At 39.5% G+C, this 20354-nt stretch overlaps 1 protein-coding gene across 3 annotated transcripts in view; it reads left to right on the top strand.

The window, feature by feature from the left end:
* The window catches only part of LOC149077659 (uncharacterized), a 57018-nt gene that overhangs the window by 22222 nt on the left and 14442 nt on the right, over window positions 1–20354 (top strand). The window contains exons 1-6 of one of the 3 annotated variants that reach the window (XM_089245224.1): window positions 9817–10434; window positions 13682–13831; window positions 16168–16243; window positions 16939–17097; window positions 17896–18081; window positions 19727–19789. In XM_089245224.1, the coding sequence (XP_089101350.1) occupies window positions 13766–13831; window positions 16168–16243; window positions 16939–17097; window positions 17896–18081; window positions 19727–19789 (550 nt within the window). In that variant the 5' untranslated portion in view covers window positions 9817–10434; window positions 13682–13765. Of the gene's footprint in view, window positions 1–9816; window positions 10435–13681; window positions 13832–16167; window positions 16244–16938; window positions 17098–17895; window positions 18082–19726; window positions 19790–20354 lie in introns of those variants that run through there. The other 2 variants (XM_089245223.1, XM_089245222.1) reach the window with 2 other exon arrangements.

Below are 20354 nucleotides of genomic sequence, written 5' to 3'. Positions count from 1 at the left end.
TTCATTATAACGGGGCTGCATAAATTCCGTAATCCATGGTGAATGAAATCATTTTTCAATATTTAGTTGGCAGAACTGTTTTATTATGATTTCAAACTACCACGTGTTTTTTTAGCTTTGAATCCTGGGGACGGTGTCATCAAACACAGCCTTAAGTTAAAACAGAATGTGTATCTTGTACACATGAGCGGAGATACGGGGGAGGCGGGGGGGGGCTTTGCCCCCCAGCATCAAAGGTGAAGTCGACTGATCTAATGCATATATGTATAGATGAATCGACAACAGCATCATCTTGCACCCCCCCCCCCAGACTTCCAAGTCTATCTCCTCCTATGCTTGCACATCATAATGATGCAGAGGAATAACTTGACAAAACGAAACTCAGGGTCACCATTACCAAACGCAGGGGTCCGTGCGAAAATATTCTTGGGTTCCTTTGTAGGAATAATCATTTTTGTTGATTTGTTATATTATTTTGAATGTTCTGTTGTGTTTGGTTAGAACATGCTAACTCCAAAATCACAGTTTCAAGATATAAGCATTTTCATTGTCATTTGAAAACCAAAAATAAAGCATATACACAAATACAAATAAAAATATCACACATCAACTTGTTGTTTAGCCGTTCGAACGTATTTGCGCATTTACCTCACTTCTAATTAGTTATAATTAGCAAGACTTCCTCTTAAATCAAAAAGCCATTTTTTAGAGATATCATGTTCTGACCAAACACCACAGTATTCATAACATTTTCATGGTTGTTGCACAGTCACCCTTGCTCACAAAACTGTTTTTCAATTACAGTAGTATTTTTTCTATTATACAGACGAATCCCGTTATAACGAAACCCAAGAGACCGGAGTCACTTTTATAAAGGAATTCCAAATTTTTACATTGTTGCTATGTACACTTATCTGGGGGATTAGAAAAGTTTTCGTTAAAATGAGATTTTTTTTTTTCACTGTAACAGTATTCGTTAAAACTAGAATCGACTGTAGCAAGTTCCTACATATGCACACTGATATATTGTGTGCATATGATATGCACGTGTACGGACCACTTCATTGGTATGAAAATGTGTCGCGGGCCATTAAGTGATTTGTAACATTACGTTACAGGTCACTCAAGTGATCTGTAAATGTGCCGAAAGCCACTTGAGCGATCTTTCTTTCAAACCGAGCACAACTCAGGTCTATCACGATCTATGGGCAATTTACTACCTGGTGAGTTGTGCCGGAAGTGTTACTGTGTGTGTACCTAACAGTCTGAGTGCGCTTGAGCGATCTGGAAATGTGCCGCTGGCCACTTAACCCTTACAGCGTCAACCCCGAAACATCTCTGGTTCTTAAAACGCCCTCATTTCGGAATTGACGATCCCATCCAGCTCTGTACAACAGTATTTCCATGTTTTCCTTTCCCCCTCCCTCTTGTCAATCAACTGCCAGTGGGCGGAGTCAGCTTTTGTTCAAAGTGAAATAACAAAAGGTGAGAGAGACGATATATATTTTTTTCCTTTCCCTTCGAGGTTGTTGCGTACAGCATAAATAACAGAATACGATAGTTTTTTATTATTAGTATTTTGTGTTGGGAGAGGAAGTATTGGTATCAGCTAGCAATCAGGGAAAAAAAATTTCTTGAAAATAGGTGGCAGTTTCTAAAAGGTTCGGTAATTCCCAATGCAGCAGTTATAATGCGAATCAGGAAAATTTTAAAAACCGCTGGAAGGGATTAAGTGACGCAGAATGGCACGGGTCACTTTAGTTATCTGTGAATATACAAATACAAATACAACGCCACAACAGGCAAATTGCCCAACGAGGTGGCTGACTTAAGAACATCATGGATCCCCGAGCCATTTTTTGGAGGCCCTACCTACTACTGCTACACCCCAAATGCACCCCCCCCACGGAACCCCCCAACGAACCTGTACATGCGGGAATGTGCGTGTATGTGTAGTGCAACCTGACGTAAAGTTTGTTTCTATGTAATGTTTGTTATGTGTAGTGCTGCCATCTGCCACCAGTTTTTTTTCTAACTATGAGTGAAGTGTTATGATTGAATGATTTATCGTTGTAGGACTGTTGCTCCCTGTGGCGAGACTTTTTAACAGGGAGATCGGCTCGCATTTGCGCCTTGAAGTTGGGAACCACAGAAAACCAACTTCAGCCGACCACCACTGTGGGGTTCGAACCCGGATCCTCGCATCGCGAGTCCGTCACTATAACCACTCGACCACCACAGCGGCATTCTGTGGCGTCTTAATTCATTTTTGTTTAAATTCAAGCATGTATGTTATAGAGCTGCAATGTGATGTCGAATGAGCTAAAAACTCATCGATGAATTAAGTAGAAGGGGGAACATTCGATTATTTTCCGTAAATATTCCGAAAGCATTAGTTGATCGATATCGTTACATGTTTTTATTCAATCGGCTTACGCCCATCATCAAAAACTAAAACTAATTGCTGTTCCAATCAGTTTATGTACAATATTTCTGCATTAACAGTATGTTGTTATGGTGTACGCGACTTATAGTTTTTCCTCGCGATATTTCACCCACGTTTTGTTGTTTTAACTGCGAAACGTCCCGGCTCATTATTTCGATGAAGGATGAAGAGAAGTGTCAAAAACTATAAAAAACTTGATTCTAAACAGTCATAAAGTGTCATTTCGACCGTGAAAGAGGCCACAGACTTTTGAAAGAGCCCGGGATTTGAATCCCTCCCTTTCCAAACGCACGCACTTGGAAATAATGAAGACAGCGATGTATCATCAGCAGTAGCGTAGAAATGATACATATATTCGCTGTCGTATCTTCTTCCGCCAAGTGGTCTGACCTTGCGCCACTCTTCTTATCGTGGCTTATGAAGATAAGCAGTATTATGACCTTAAGAATTATTATTTGCTTACTTTGGCTCCTTCCCAATATTTCCGGGCACCAAAGAGTTTTCGAGAGAGCCAATCATTTTCTTAACAAATATTTAAAAAAAAAACTTTTTCCCCTGTTTTTTTTCGTAGAAATCGCTCCTTGATTGGTTCTGTTTATTTTACTTTCACGAGATGAATTTAAATGGCGATAGACCTGAGTTGTGCTCAGCATAAAAAAAAAATTTACTTTTACGAATTAAGCACCATGAATTCACTTTTCTGTATCTGCGTTAGTCTTCTACATCCAGCCCAACCTTGACTCCCGCTCTGTCCCCATAGGGGTGCGTTAGTCCTCTTAAAACATACTTCTTTGAAACATACAGAATAGTATATTCCGTTCTGGTCAAGTTAGACATGACATGATCACCAGCATTCTGCCACCGGACTTATCCTGATGCCAAAATCTCTCCCAGCCCGGCTTTATGGCAGAAGGAATCTACGAAGATTCAGTGCAAAACAGTTCAGCACCAACGACACAGCGCGGACAGTTCAGTGCTATCACATGTTATTCAAAAAAATAATCATAAAGATATAAATGAAAAAAAAATGATTAATGCCGTAATTTAAAAAATAGGAGAGTGTCCCTGTCTGCTATGAAGTAAGCGTTTCCACAATGCAAACAAAGAGGCTGCTTTTTCCATTTATCACACTGTTTATAGCGTCGATTAGCTGCATTTAGCGTTCGTACCAGCCAGAGAGGTAGTTAAAAAGTCTGAAGATAGATAGTGAATACTACAGAGACAATGAAGATTTATATGATATTGTAAATTATTTCGAAGACACCTGGATTGGAAGGCCAACATAAAGAAATCGTAAGAGAGGTCCAAAATTTGCAATAGAATTATGGAATCAGTTCGACGCCACTATTGACGGCTTTGCAAAAAAAAAAAACTATGCAATAATATTGAGGGCTGGCATAATTCGATAAGTAGCGATATTGAAGTCCATCATCCCAATATTTGGCTCTGCAGAAAGAGGAGAAACTAACAGAAATTAAATTAGAGCAATGCATCTCCGCTCAAGAACATTCTAAGCGTCGTAAAAGAGCTAAGAGACTGAAAAAAAAGAATTTTTGAAATAGCTCAATATTACGAGAATCGAGCATCAGATGAATTTCTACGAGGAATAGCACATAATTTTCAGCTGCAAGCGTAACTCCTTTTTATGATACGATGATGATGCATTTTTTATGACGACATATTCGTGTCAGAAAAAGAAAAAATTCTAACCGCACTTTTTATTTTCAAAATCATTTCAAAGTATTTTGAAAGCATACCAGTCCTAAGTCTAGAAAAAGTGGGGAAAGGAAATTGGTATTCACAAAACACAATCACTGCGCTGAATCACTCGACGCTAAATTGTCCTGAGACCTCGATGAATCCTGTTGAAATTCGCCTATGTGAAAATCGGATCTATATTGCAGAGGTAATTCGTCTGTGGAAAAAAAAACCCAAGTTAATCATTGGGATGGGAAATGCTTATTGTTCATAATAAAGTGCTTTCTCTTCAGCTGTGTTATTGTTTAACTGATACTTTCTTCTACATTGAGGTAAGCGTGGATTCCAATCGTGGTTGGTGAAGGGCCAATGGAATACATATATCATATTTCTCGCAGTGGTAGTCGAGGATGTCTATGAGGGTTTCAAGTATTCATAAAAGTCATAACGAAAATCATAAGTCGACGTTGTTTACCTTGATTTCCAAAAGGCATTCGATCGGGTCCAACATGGGAAGCTTTTGAAGCGTTTACGTATAAGATTGGGACTGAGGGAAACTTGTTGAATTGGATACAATAGATGTTGAGAGAGAGGGTCATAACGGGTTATGGTGAACGGTGAATTTCCCGATTAGACATGTGTGAAAGTGGAGCCCATGCTTTTCTCACTTTTTACCGATATACTCGATCAGGTTATCGATGAGATTGTTAATAAATTCTCATATGACATGAAACTAATGGGAGTAGTCGGGACTCCATGCAATAAGGGGTCATTCAATTCAAGTATTACGTCAGCATCGAGGGGGGGGGGAGGGGGTTTCGGATTCGCTGACTTTTGATGACAGGGGGGGGGGGTTGAAGGTTGCTTACGTCATCAACCACCCCTTTTTGAAGATATAAAATATTCGAAGCTGCTGACGAAATTTTGCTGACGGGGGAGGGGGGGTCAGTGTTTTGCTGACAAGGGGGGGAGGGGGGTCAAAAATGGCTGAAAATCTGCTTACGTAATACTTGAATGGCCCCTAAGGAGATGCTCCAAACTTTTTTTGTTACTAAACAAAAAAAACATACATATGCTGCACATCAAAAAATTATGTTCTTTGACGTAGTGCACAGATTCAGTCATATTTTCGCATATTTTTCCTTAGATCAACAGAGGAATATATTTTTAATAATTTTAGAATGTATTGTGTTATTTTAGGATCTATTATTGTTGTAATATAGATTATTGAGGATATAAAGATATAGTGATTGGATCTCATGTTATTTGTATCATTAATTGCATGGTATAGAATTAGATGGATTCATAATTTTTGGAGTAGTATATCTTTAAGTCTTTTGGAATAAATGTTTTATTTATTTTCGGCACTTGATATGAATTATTTAATCTGAAGTTCTCTATTTTGTTTAGACGTTGATTTCCAGAAGGCATTCGACCGATTCCATCATGGGAAGCTTTCTAGCCATTTATTGTTTAAAATTGAAAATTTTATTAGCCTATGAATATAGTTTTGCCATATAGTTTGTGCCGTTCTGTTTTATTGTTGCTCGGTGAGGTTCTTGTTATTCAAGACCTTGTGCAAGTGAATTTATTGAGCATCGAGAATTCCTGATTCAATAGATTCACATGCATTATTTTTTGGCTTTCTAGACATAACAGACATAGATCATGGCTTGACGTAAAGTACACGAGTATTATTCAGCTCCAGACCTCGTCATCGGATTAGGTCTAAAAATAGATTGAAATAGCCTTTTTATTTGAACAAATTATTGAACTGATATCGCAATCGCATATCAACGAATTTAAATAAGTGATTGAAACTGTAAATAAATTCATGGTTTCCACAATGAAAAGCTGTTTTGATTCAGTGAACAGTTAACTTTGTTTTCTCAAAAAAATTAATTTTTTTTAATGGTGGCAGCAGGCGTGGGTTCAAATTCTACCCTGCAATCAGTTTGTTTGGTTTTTATTTTAATTCTGTATGAAGCAGAGCTGCATCTCGCACATTGTATATGAATCATTGGCCAAGATATTTTCCAGGGGACTCGCAGTCTGTGACGACGACGCTCCTTCTTGAATCCACTTCACGAAACACTGCTTTGAAAATAGCCTCTCTCTTTGAAAGACTACTTCAATCCTTGGCTCGATCTTTTTTACGCGACGTCACGAGGTGATGATGGATACTACTACGCAAATGCTGTTTTTTGAGAAGTTTCAAACGATACTCCTCTTCAGTATGGAAAAAAAAAACGAAACGCCTAATAAACTGCTTGCTTCTCAAGCATCAATGAGAGATTTTGATTGGTAACTGGTCACAAAAAAAATTCAAATGCGCGTATATATAATTTTGGAGTAAATCCTACATGGCGTTTTCAACTAAATAATTCTTTATCTAATGCACCAAGCGTGATCTAAGATTATTAATGAGTATATTGAAGCTAAAAAAGGGGTATATCATTTTTAGGACGGAAAAATACACGGTTGAGTAACATGGATGCGACCCCCAAGCTTATATCCTGAAAAACGGTGTCATGCAGTCCGGGTTATAGCAAAATATGATCGGGAAGTGACACGATGAGATGCCGGATGTCTGTTACATTTATGCAGGCAGATCCAAGACAGTTCATTCAATTGCTGTTCCGAATTCAAGATATCTAGAAAGAACGAACATGATCGAGTTGGTTCGAATCATCTTAAATTGGGTTCAAATCTGGAGAATCGAGGGACCAAGCAAAGACCAGCTTGTACTCGAAATTTCGACGTTTTCTTTTGATGCTTCTAGTATTGCTGGCGTAGGTTAGTTACGTGGACCGTGGTGAAAACTCAAAAAAAAGCTAGGGAAACTAATTTAGCTCCTATAACGGCCAGCAAAAATATGAAACGCTCCTATAACGGCCAGCAAAAATATGAAACGCTCCTATAACGGCCAGCAAAATTAATCCTGTATGAAAGCTCTCGAGCTGAAAAGTTTTTACATCGATAAGGTAGTGTTTCATCCATCAGATAAGCGCTGGATTTTCGATGGTAGTGAGGTACAAGTGCCATCTTCTCGCTCTTGTCCCCCATGGGCCTCTCAGCAGGCAGATGAAATAAATGTCCGAAGCCTATGAAGGTATCGCTAACTATAGTTTGACTTCAATGAAGAACGGATCAATGAACCACATGCTAAAACCCTGGTAATTTGACGATTTTTTTCCAGATGAAGATATTATTGAGGTCGTTTCACACTAAGACAATTGCGGAACACTGCCTATAGGCACGAGTTGCGCGATTTGCCCGTAAGAGTGGACGCACCGTAAGATTCTTTAGCTGGCTCCACACCGGCTATGCCACCTAACGCTGGATGTGACTAGAACAGAGAGGACGATTTCACTGGTAGATTTTGCGCAGCCACTCGGAAAAAACCGTTCTTGCGCAGCTCAAATTCAGTAGTGTTGCCGGTATGGACCCCGCTTTTGACGTCTACGGTAATTTAAGCAAGCCCAACGATGCAGCATTGACATGAATGCTACTGCAGGTTTCGATACCAGATGGACTGTAACATACCAAAATCATTTTACGCTATCTAAGGAAATATACAATGCAGATCCAAGCTAGTGGTAACTAGCTTTGATCCACTTGACCAAACGGATAAATTTTTTTAACCCAATTATATCCTTTCAGAGTTGATGTAGCTTTGGATTTGGGTACCAGACTCTGACTGCAATAAATTTTATTGTGGTGATACTATTTCAAATCATAAGCAGAGCCCTATTCCCGCATAAACTTGTGGGAGCATTTGCCTAATACACCAAAATGTAAACATGTATTTACTGATTCGTATCAGCAGATACATGTTTACAAAGGAATGGTGATGTTCACCAAAACACAAGTAATACGAAATACCATTTTGTATGTCTTTCATTGACTTTGAGAAAGCTTTTGACTGTTTTCACATCTGCTGTTGGTTAAAGCTCTAGATGTAATTAGGGTAAAAAAAGAAATATCAATATCATTAAGAAAGTATATGGCAAAGCAACTACAACCATTCGTTTGAATAAAGGAAAAGCAAAGATTAAACTTGGAAAAGGAGTCGGACAAGGCGATACTATCTCACCAAAGCTATTTACCGCTGCTTTAAAAGAAGCATTTAGGCAACTGATTAGGATGAGAAAGGAATTAAAATAAATGGAGAATTTTTCTCAACCAATCACTTTTTGCCGATGACATTGTTGTTATTATGGAGCTGTAATTCAGATGAACTAGAACAAATAATACAAGAACTGGCGAAAGAAAGTATACGGGTGGTTTGAAAATGAATCTGCAAAAGACTAAAGTTATGTTTAACTCCTTTGCCTTGAAGATCATCTTGTTCAACAACACAGAGATAGAAGTAGGAAACTATGTATACCTAGGACTAGGGCCGCAACTGGATATTTTTTCATCCGGGGGCAAAGCGACATTCTGGCCCCTTGCCATGTAGAAGATGCAGTTAAAGGGTGAACTCGGTGCCCCTTCTGGTCCATCTCCCGGGGCACCAGACCCGCCTGCTCCCCCCTAGTTGCGGGCCTGCCTAGGACAAGAAATTACCATGGAAAACACCATCCTCAATGAAATAAACTGAAGAATCAGGATCGGGGGAACGCTTTCGGCAAAAACTGATTTTGAAGAGCCACAAGCCATTATGCCTGAAAAAAAAGTATTAAACAAGTGAAGCTGTTGAATGATACGATATAATATACGATATACTATAGAATGCTTAACGATATGCTGAAGAATTTAACATCTAAAATGGAAATGGGCTTTACATATTGTAAGAACATAGGGCAACAGATGGACCACAAATATTTTGGATTGGTACCCTCGCGCTGTTAAACGTCTGAAAAGGCGACCCGAAACAAGATGGAGCGATGAGATCCGAAAAGTGGCTGGAGTCAACCAGATGGCAAAAGCATCAGGCAAAGTGGAAAACTTTAGAGGAGACCTAGCCAGACCAATCTAGCAGTGGATTGAAAATGTTATAATAAGGGGTGATGAATAAAATAATAAGGTTAATGTGTGCGTGATGATTTACTGATTAACCGAACATCAGTTGCAGGGAACCCCCCCCCTCCCCACCCATGATTCCTACTTTGCCCGAGGGTCCATTCATGTCAAAGTCGGACCCTGATCACAGATTGGACCTTAATGCATCAGTATTTCAGATTATTTCCGCGCCAAGTGCATCGAGAGATCGATGATAGATCATCGAAGAAAAATTAATCGATTCACTGGCGAAATGTCAGCAATTATAATCGCGATTATACTTGCCAGTCTGAGAGAGAGACCTTCGAGTCGTTTCTCTTATCGAGTTATGGATCAACCGAAATCATTTCAACGCACAGAGTCTCACTATGTCGAAATCAACGCCATTAAACGCCACTTACAGCAAAATTGAAAAAGAAAATGAAATAAAATTCTGCCGATATAAAATGTGATTATTCGTTTTGATTGAGAGCCTTCAAAAGAAGAAGAAACGACTTCTTGAAATGGCCGTTGATTGAGGACCTCGAGATGGAAATAAACAAACGCTTTAGATCCGAATCTGACGGATATTGGACAAAAGAGTTATTGAAGAAGAGGAGAATCACGTGATCTCGCAGACGCACATGAACACGGGTTTTCATGTGTGTTTGTGTGTACTTTATTCCATCAACGGTCCGTAGGATTAAATTTTCTCCAATGAGTAGTCGGTTGTAAGTGCTTCGTATGAGAGTAAAAGAGGTCTGTCATTTCACCAGGGTCAAGGTCCTCGTTTCGACAGTGGATGCTTTTCTGAAAGAAAAGGCAGGAGAGAATTAAGGACTTCCTGCCCTCGAATATAATCTACAGGAAAACAAAAAAAAAAGGACCATAGCTTTTGTCGAAAAGGAGAAATGCTAACTTAACCGCAAGCAATCGCAATTATTGTCGTACGTTTGGACAACCGAAGAGGACGGTTTTTTTTTCATCGCTCGGTGTCTTATTTTGTGTGCGTGTTTGTAGAAAAGTTAATCTTGGAACTAATTTTCTTCGAATAAGGAAAATAAACAGTTTCGGAATCTTGTTGACTTGCTGTGAATTATCTGGCCAACACGACTTTCACTGCGAGCGCACGTTGTGTGTGTTTGTGTTTTTACGATACCGAGAGACTTGTCTGGAGTTTTTTCTGTGACTTCTCCGTTGCGAGGAAATAGATCCAGATGCCGCCTGTCGATGACGATGATGGTGTTCGAGTCCAAAGTCAAAACGAAACGTTTGATTTGTCAGCAGTCTCGAACCAACATTATCAGGTATATTCATTTTTTTTCCCCTCTCGTTATTATTTTATCCATCTTTGTTGGGCTTTCTAATGATTTTTTTCTCGTGTTTTGCTCATCACTCAATCTGATACAGGACTGAAACCACATATAACGAGTCTCTCTCCCACCCCCATAATGTGTGAATACTGCTGAATAATGCTCTGCAGGCTTTGCAGTATAAATAATGTACTGTCGCATTGAAATAAAATTTTGAGGTGAGTCAAAAGAGTTATGCGATATTCGTTTACGAGTGTAGTTTATGGCGTATATGACAAATGTGGCCAAAGCTGATCTCCACTGGAGAGTTACCCAATATTTAATTCATGACCGGATGATTAATTGTGTATTATTTAAATTCATGTTAGAGGGTGCAAACATGCATATGCAGCTCTTCCAAACTTAATAATGCTTGCTTTTTGGGACTGAATCGGGTCACAATCCAGTGGAAAATCAACTGGAAATATTTTTTCTTGCAAAAATTTAAAGTTCTGTTGAGAGAGAGATTACAGAGATGTAATCAGAGCGTTTATATATACCTGATGATACACGAAACCTCATTCATATTACAAAAAATTTAAGCCAATATCAGGGTGTTGTGCTCCGTGCGATCGTGATCTGAGAGATCCGTACTCTGTGTGTGACCGAGATAAATGCAGTCGTAGTCTGACCGACCAAACCCTTTAGCCCGTGATACACATGCTACTAATAAGTAGCGCGAAAGCATGTTCCTTTCTAGCATATGAACCCTATGAGATTGTTAGTAACATTTTCTCGAATGTTACAATAATCTTATTGTTTCCCCCCCCCCACACACACACATATATATATATATTTATTTATTTATATGTTTCTACAGAGCAAAAAAAAACCAAATTTCGTTTATAACGAGAAGTCCGTTACAACGACAATTTTGCCTCTGATTGTGAACTGTCGTTATAACGGACTTTTACTGTATTTGGAAAATTTCTGTGCTAGACATTTATTTGCTATAATTAGCTAGATGTCCTTGTTATCGTCTCAATAAATTACAGTAGTTTTCTTCAAAACTCACACAAATTTCTGACTTACGAACAATTCAACTTACGGCAAGGCTTGACAAATCCCAAGTGCCAGGTCACCATGGTGATTAAAAAATCGGTATTGGCACCTAAAATTTTCTGTATGTGATTGCTAAATGGGAGTCCATAAACATAACAAAATTTTATGATTTCATAACAGTGTGTGTCTTTTAACATAGGTAAAGGATATAAAGTCTCTGAAAAAGTGGGAAAAAACATTACTTAGGAACTTTTTCTTTGATCAAAATGATTCTTGGTTCCTAAGACCAGGATTACACTGTAAAAGTTTTAGAAAAGTTTGTTTGTAAAACTTGCAACTAATAAGCAACGTATCGATTGCATTCGAGTAAATGCAGCGAACAAAATTACAATCGAGCAACCATAGGTTTATTGGTTGTTGTGGTTTTTTCAAGTTTTATAAAAGATCTTTTATCAAACTTTTATAGAGTAATTCCGGCCTAATACACAAAAAACTTAAATGCGTAAAAATGTAACTAAATGTGTGATACCAGATTTTTTTTTCCCATCAATGCTAACAAAATTGAATGATAAGTAATCCTTATAGAGAGAGGAAATGGATTGCAGAGTTAGAACAGGTTTCCTAGCTACCCGGAAAGTCAGGGAAATAAAAAAAGGTCAGGGAAAGTATAAAACATTTGGCAAATGCCTGGGAAGTATGCAAATATTTGATAAAAGGGAGGAGAAAAGTTCCGTGAAAGTAAAAAGCTGAAACTCGGAAAAACAAATTTGAAATTTGGAGGGTTAAAATTTTGAATTATATTTCTTTCTTTCGGAGTTTTGGTCATAAAAATGATCAACAGATGGGGAACCCTGTGAAATCGCTAGCTATGGTAATATAATGAGGTAAAATTCGGTCTTTATTGTCGAATCGAAAAATATAAAAGGATTTTGCGCTGAGAGCACAACGACATTTATGTTGGTTGCACACAGCACGTAACTAATATCAGGTACGCCAAATATCATTAACCTTTACATCGGCAATGACAAGATATCTCGTCCAACTTGATCCCCTTTTATTTCAGCAATCACGAAACGTATCTCGGCTCAGCCTTACAACCCTATAATTTCGGCAATCCCTGGCCCAGCTACTGCTTTTAGTCATATTTCCCATTCCCCCCCCCCCACTCAAGCCTGCCAATGAACTGTCAGTGGGCGGAGTCAGCTTTCATTCAAAGCCTGATAACAGTAGGAGCGAGACGATGTTTTTCCTTTCCGTTCGAGATAGTGCAGGATTATTGCTTACAGCATAAATAACAGAAAACAATAGTTTTTCGGTTCCTTGTTTTTTTATTACTATTTTCGGTGTTGGAGAAACAGCATTTATCAGCTCACGCAATCGGAAAGAATATATTACTCTTGAAAATAGGTGGCAATTTCTAGAAGGTTTAATGATTTCTACTGTGGCAGTTATAATGCGAATAAGAAAATTTTAGGAGCCGCTTAAAGAGTTAAGTCGTGTTGCCCAAAGCCCCGCGTTGTAAAGCAGATGCGGGTCCAGTCCGATGTGGTGGAAGGAGCGAATTGTATGAGTTAGTTTGATCGTTCCGTATTTTACGGTACATAATATTCGGCTCTTGGGAGGGGCAGTCGTTTCCATTCCCCCCCCCCCCCGTAGCCATGGCTGAGCGAAAGCAGACATCGTTGGCTGCGAATGAAGCTGAAGACCTTACGCTGCGAATGAAGCCGAAGAAGACACATCTTCAGCTTCAAACGGAGCGAAGGAAGATATCTTCAGTTGCGAATGGTGCTGTGGCAAGCGGATACAAGACGATGTGTCGGAGAAGCGACTTATTATGTAGGTGCATCGGATCATTTGTATTTTACGGGGGGAGACAGATAAATTTTCTTCATATTCTCCCATCACTCCCACTGGATCCACGCTTGCCGTTAAAACAAATCCGACGATTTTAAATAAGAGCCTGAAGGTATTCAAACGAACTCGGCATCTCACATTCCAGGACAGTTCGTCACATTAATGACTTATGGAAAAAAATAAATACTTTAAAGTAGATGACTAAAAAATATTGCAAAACCTTTTGACTCACACTCGCGATGACATTTAAAAATACATTTTTGCTTTCAGTTTCTTTGAAAAAGCTTCTCCGCTTAAAGGACGCTTCTCCTTTTTTTTTTTCTTTCGCTTCCATGTCCTTCTGCAGGTAAAGAGTTCCTCCAGAAGGAAGCACAGATTCTTGAGATAGTATCCGAAGACTGACTAAAACCTTATTGATTATTAGCCAGTCATGGCGGAAGTCGTAAATGGAATTTCTATCCAGTCTATGAGCAATGAAGAAGAGCTCTACAAACTGGTGAGTGTGTGTGAAGATCTTCTGGCTTGATTAATTTTCTTAATTATTAATGCATTGATGGGCTACTTAACAATTTATCTTGCAACTCTTCTAGACTTTAAGAGAGGTATGCGATAAAATATTTATGCTTTATTATTCTTACGCTCACTAAGACGCAGATCTTGAATCCAATGTTTGCATTGCTACCAAGCCTAAACAAATCTCCAAAAAATTTGCGTGCCTGGTCAAACTTTATACTTACCTTGGGCAATAGGTTTGTCCAGCCTTGATTGCTACCCTTCGCTATCCATTAACACTGCGAGTGTATATTATTTTGTGAATTGTTGTGTACTCATTCCTATTTATTTGTACAAATCGAAATTTCTACACTATCAAAATGAGCCCAAAAAAAGATGGAAACTCGAAGATGGAAAATCGACTTTTCAGCAAATTCGCTGGGACATACCTATTTTGTACTTCGCGAATCATAAGGTTCTTTTAGATCACTGGTGCACAACCTTTTCAGTTTTCTTTGGGACGAATATGCGTAATGGTACCGCTCCAGTGGCGTATTTACAGAGGCGCTTAGCTGGCTATAGCAGGGCCGTAACTAGGATTTTTGCCGCCCCCAAATTCAAAATTCAACAATTTTATGATGGTTTCCTTTGTTTCCACTTGAAATTGCCGCCCCCCTAAGTTTTTCCGCCTGGGGCAGTTGTCCCCCAGCCCCCTATTACGGCCCAGGGTGGCAAGTTCAAAGGGGCGGCAGATTTGAGAGATGAATGATGACCAAGAAAATTAGAATAGGAAATGGGGGGGGGGCGAAATTTGTACAACACCTTAATAATATTCCGCCTTTGCCCAGACAGCAAGGGACTAGGTCAGTCAGTGACCAAAGAAGTGACGGTGATGAATGAAGAATTTAAGGGAAAAAAATATCGTCTCTGTATGGTATAATGATCAGTACCCGGTATGCAGGAGGTCCTGAGTTCGATTTCCTGTGGAGAGTATGACACTTCCCCTCCCCCAAGTTCAAATCGGCATAATATCCGGATAGTCTATTGATACGGTGATCTAGACTCTCTCTAGGTCCTAGAGAATTTGGAAGCACGTGAGTGAGCAAAAGAGTAACTTAGAGCGAGAGAAAGCATATGAATGACCAAATGAGTAACTTTAGAAACACAGATGTACTTGTAGGAGTCAGGCGGAGGTCAAGACGGTTATAGAACAGGGTGGCGAATTCGAGAAAAGAGTAGTCAAGAAAATTAGATTTGAATGGAAGAAGAGCGGCAAAGTTCGTGTAGCCCACAGGTAACAAAACCATAAATGCACCTCTGTCCTGCTCGCGATGCCCTCTCCAAGGGTTGGACTAACAGGGCTCCAGCCCCTGGGCCCGAGGCAGTTACCATTACTTTTTGTTTTTTCATGCTACAAATTTATATATGGTCAGACTCTGAATAGTTCACAGGCTAATTCTTCAACATCATTATTACCGAACTAGTTCTGCACGGTGCGGAGCAGGAGAACTATATATAGTGCTAAATAATAATAGAGACACCCCCCCCCCCAATCAAGCTGTTGCCATAACGTTTGCAGCATGAGGTAATCTAAAATCATGTCATCCTCTTTATCGCTCAGTACATATAGTGCAGTTATAAGATGCTCATCTACCACCATGTAGGTAGCAATCAAGTCCGCGGTTTCGGTCCTGGGGAAGGACATGGGTAACAAGTTCTTTCACTACAGAACCTGAAGCGACCACCGATAGATGGTGCCTTCATTTCCGACCCAACTCAATCAGTAGTAGATTGCTGTGTGGCGATATGACTGGAGTTGATGTGCGGTAAAAGTAGTAATGCATGTAACTCTACCAAATTATTTTCAATAATTTCACCGCGTTCAGAGTCATCTAGGACGAATTTCTTCCTGCTTCACATTTTATGCACTCTGAAACATTTGAATAATGTAAATTATATAATCGGCTTTTGGACACGACCTACGCCGTTTAAAATCATTTTTTAGTTTGTATAGTGAAGTTTGCGGCAGAATACCTTATTGCGTACGTGCGCGTCCTGCAACTTTTGATCATACAGTGTTCATACATACACACAAGACAGTTTTTTGTTAGGTGTGTTTTATCTGGCCGTCTACCTATTCACGTAATGATTTTAATTCTGAGAATTCCTTTAATCCCAATATTCCCAACAAAACTATCAAAATTTGGTTAATTTTCACATCCTGCATTTTTGATGCTAAAAAAGATCTTTGGATAGCATTCCACATACATTAACGTATGGTTGAGATGCCACTGAATATTGGATCCTCAATGTGCATGGCTTTTTTTTTACTTTGTACAGTTGGATGAAACGGAAGATTACGATGAGAGGAAGAAGATTAGAGCTCGGTTGCGGCAGGTTCAGACTGAACAGAGAAGTAAGCCTTCAACAAATCATGCCATTCCCTTTATCGGTGATGATAATATGGTTCGAATGCAGAATGCAGTCTATACCGAAATTAATCGCCAATTATGGCACCATTCCATTTTCCTCGTGTTCCTTACGATGCTATAAAAATAGTGTTTAATCTATAAGCAATCTTTGTGTTGATCTATACGCATCAGCGTTTTAATCCACATCGCGAGAATTAACGTATACCGTATTTTAATATTTGGTATCTGGCGACCGTACGGTATTCATCCAATCAAGTCACTGATATTTAAAAAGGTGAAGCTAAGCTCCTGTAAATGGTCAAATCAAAGTGATAAAATATTAGGTTCGGATAGGATCAGGATCGCCAAGATAGCTCCAGCAATCACTGGAGCTACCTTAGCGAACAAACTTGGCGTGTAAAATTTCCGAAGTTGCCAAAGAAGGACAGTATTCTGCATTTAACCAATAATACTATTATAATGCACTAAAGCCTCTCTGATGGGTGACCTACTTGTGGGGACAATTTTTTCTGGACACGAATTTCTCGTGGTTCACACACACATTTCTATTTAGGAAAATCTTTTTTTTTTAAGAACGGCTTAGAGAGGCTTCGTTGCACAGTATTATTATCTACACCCAGAGTGTGAGCCTTTTCTATCGAATGCTTTTCCAGTTCTTATGTTGTCAATGTTATTGCAGCCAAGAGGGATGAGATGATGAAAAAGCGTGAACAGGAACGCGAGGACATGATTCTGCAACGCAAACGGGAAGCTGAAGAACAAAAGCGGCGGACGTTGGCCATGTACGACCAGATGGCCAAGAATAAGGTCATGGACATCAGCATCTACAAGAACGATGGTAAATAACTTTTTTTTATTTCTATCGATATGTCTTCATTCTTAAAGTAGAGTAATTATACTGATCGTAAATTGCGCAGGAGACAATCTGCCAGTTTTGGTCTGTCTTTTTACTTTTATACAGGGTGTCCTGTAAGTCCTAACTCGGCCTTTATCTCATCAATCATTCGTTGTTTCGGAATGATTCCGATTTAAAAAATTTTCGTAATCTGTTCAAGAATCACTCGGTACCAGTTTCAGAAGTGGAAATGCAGTGTCATAAAATAAAAAAATCTGAATTTTTATACGGTCCCCCGTCTTCTAACTTCCATTTAAAAAGTTGTTTCCCTGTCTGTCTCTCGAGGCCAACAAAAAAAATTTCATGTTTCTAAGTGCAATATTCGCTGAGATATTTGAACTCGAAAACTAGAGGGAAGTAGAGAGAGAACAGCACAAATGAGGGAAAGAAGCGTCGACTGTTGGTTGTTGTTGCTCTTTCCCGACTTTTCTCCGATTTTTGAATTCAAATATATCAGCGAATAATGCACTTAGAAACGTGGACATTTTTTTTGTTGACAGGGAAACAACTTTTTAATTGTAAGTTAGAGAACAGGAGGACCGTATAAAAATTTGTATTTTTATTTTATTTTATGACACACTGTATTTACACCCCCGAAACTAGTACAGAGTAAACACATTCTGAGCATATTTTAAAACTCTACAATGAACGGTTGATGCGATGATAAAGGCTGCATTATATGACTTACAGGACACCCTGTATTATAATTATATCTGATGCGAATTATTGATTGCTTGACAGGATCGGCACCTCAGCCGATTCCCGTGCACGACAGCCGAGATCTCGTCGAAGAAGGCATCCAGAAAAGACAGAAAGAAGCCGAGGACAGGAAGAAGAAGCTTCTGGCCGCTTATGATGCAGCCGCAAGGTCCGGTCAGGCTGGCCCAAAGACCGCGGATTTCGATGCGGCCGAGAAAATGCAGTCTAGTAAGGGAAAAAAATTCCTTAGCCCACTCTTCCCCCCCCCCTCCGGCCTCTACATTATTATTCTCTAACTTAAACTGTAGCAAGGGTCTACGAATTTCTTGAAGTTCAAAAAGAAGAGCACCTATATCAAAACCACTACGTACACTGATACTCAAATCGTAATAAGAATTCTTGAAAGCAACTTGTGTCAGGGCATTTGATTGGTGTAGTATGTAGTGTATTAAAAACCGCGTAAGAACGAAATTGAGTGCTCTCGGGTGTTACAGTGAAAGTACCATGTTGTTTGAATGACTGGATGTACTCATTGTTTTTGCTATATTTGATACCTTAAATTGGAGGTGTCAATTTTTCTGCACACAACATAAATTACGCATACTTTCATATACACGCACATCCACACATACATATAGATCCCCTCCGTAGGGCATCCGTTCCCTAAGTCTGGAAGAATGGCCTAAAAATTAGTGCCATGAAGCGGGCGAGCAAATCTCAATTCAGGTCAGGTACAGTGAACACCGATATGCGCTCAAGCAAGGGGACGTCAAAAAAAATGATTCCATGTGTTCCGAGATTTCCGGCAATGTATCTGAAGAGGCGACTCATTGTGTGTAGTTCCGTTGGATCGTCCCGTATTTTACTGGAAAGAACAACTTTTCCCCCCATATCATTCGCCTCTTGGAAGGGGTGATCGACCTACTTCTGAATCTGTGCCTGTGAGAAATTGTGGATGCCACATAAAAATCAAATGGTGTAATGGCTGTTGATACTTTTAATGTTGGCTCCTCTGCACGTATGACGAGTATGCCGTGAAGTCACTTGAATAAGATATGTAATATAACGTTAAACATAACTGGGGGAGGGGAGTGTGAATGCCCGGATGAACAAGAAAAGGAGCAGAATTCTTTCTATGGTCATTCATCGTTATGCCAAAACTTATACTTTCGCCAATCATGTTCTTTGCCTACCGAGCCTGGGACGAGCACCGATAGATGGATCCTTTATTTCCCACCCAACTCCACTGGTTGGAAATTGCCGTATGGCGAGATATATGTATGATCGGAGTTGGTGTGCGGTAAAGTAGTAGCGTGACCTGTTTTCTGAATTCATGAGACAGAGTGTCAAAAAATCATAAAGCACATTTCAAAATAATTTTTTGCTTTACAATGTATGGACACTAGTGACGTATTTACGCTCTAGCGATCTATTTAAGAACTATTGCGTTCATTATAATAGGTTCTGTCGGTTGAGAACAACACAAGAATTGCGACTTAATTCCTTACTTGCTTCATTCCTTTAATCATTGTCTTATTTATAACGCCGGGTTTTGTTTATTTTTTTCGCCTCTAGGGGGCGGTGTTTGGCTTGGCATGCTTAGAATGTGTCCTTTCAATGAATTATATTCGTCCTGGGAATATTTTAGCATAGGGTGATCATCTGCGACTGTCGTTTCGCACATGATGGATGTATTCTATGAATCCCGAAAAATGAGAGCATGAAATTTTCATGAATGCCAAACCAAACTGTGCCTTCTACCGGTGTAAAAATGAATTGTAGGAATTAGTAATTGTGAAAAAAACCAAAATTGTTTGATGATGTGTTTTAATTATTCAAAGTGACTCGGTGTTCTTTAATTGTTTTGTCGCAGCGCCTCCAGTGAAACCGTCCAAACCATCAGATTGCACTATGGGAACGATCGTGCCGCCTAAAAGTAAGTTTTTCTTTTATGTAATGTTTTTCGAAGTGTAGGTTACGGCTCATAGGGGGTGTTGCGATGAACTGGCGATAACTGTGTATACCTGTTCAGTGCTTTGAAGTAGGTCAGCGTAGTATGACTAAGGCTGGTCGTCCATTGAAAGCTACTACTAAGCAGTCATACGCATACACGTGTGGAGCCGGTTCTGGACATTTTTCAAGTGTAAGCGAATAATTTTTTGGTGACAAAAACATCGCCCTTCAGTTGGTGCCCTAAGAAATCGGGGCCCCTCCAGTTGACACCTCCTGTGACCGCGTATTTCGCAAGATTCAAAATCCAGCCCTGTACACATACATGACTTGTTACCTTTCGTAGTAGCTTCCAGTGAAAGACCTGCCTTAAGCAAAGGAGCCGCTGGTGGCAACGATTCGCTAAAATACTGTACATGTCCCTTCTTGTATTCATGCCTCCGGTGGGAAGAAGCCCCCTCCTAAATACTACCTAAGAAGTAGGAGGCTTTAGTAGAACTCATTGAACCCACCGATAATCATTATGTAATTTGTGGTCGCAAACTCAGTTC

This window comes from Pholcus phalangioides, unplaced genomic scaffold, assembly GCF_987345545.1.
Source record: "Pholcus phalangioides strain wild (caught in Gottingen) unplaced genomic scaffold, Ppha-v1.0 ptg000015l_1, whole genome shotgun sequence".
Taxonomy (NCBI): domain Eukaryota; kingdom Metazoa; phylum Arthropoda; class Arachnida; order Araneae; family Pholcidae; genus Pholcus; species Pholcus phalangioides.
This window is presented reverse-complemented; position numbering and strand designations above follow the sequence as displayed.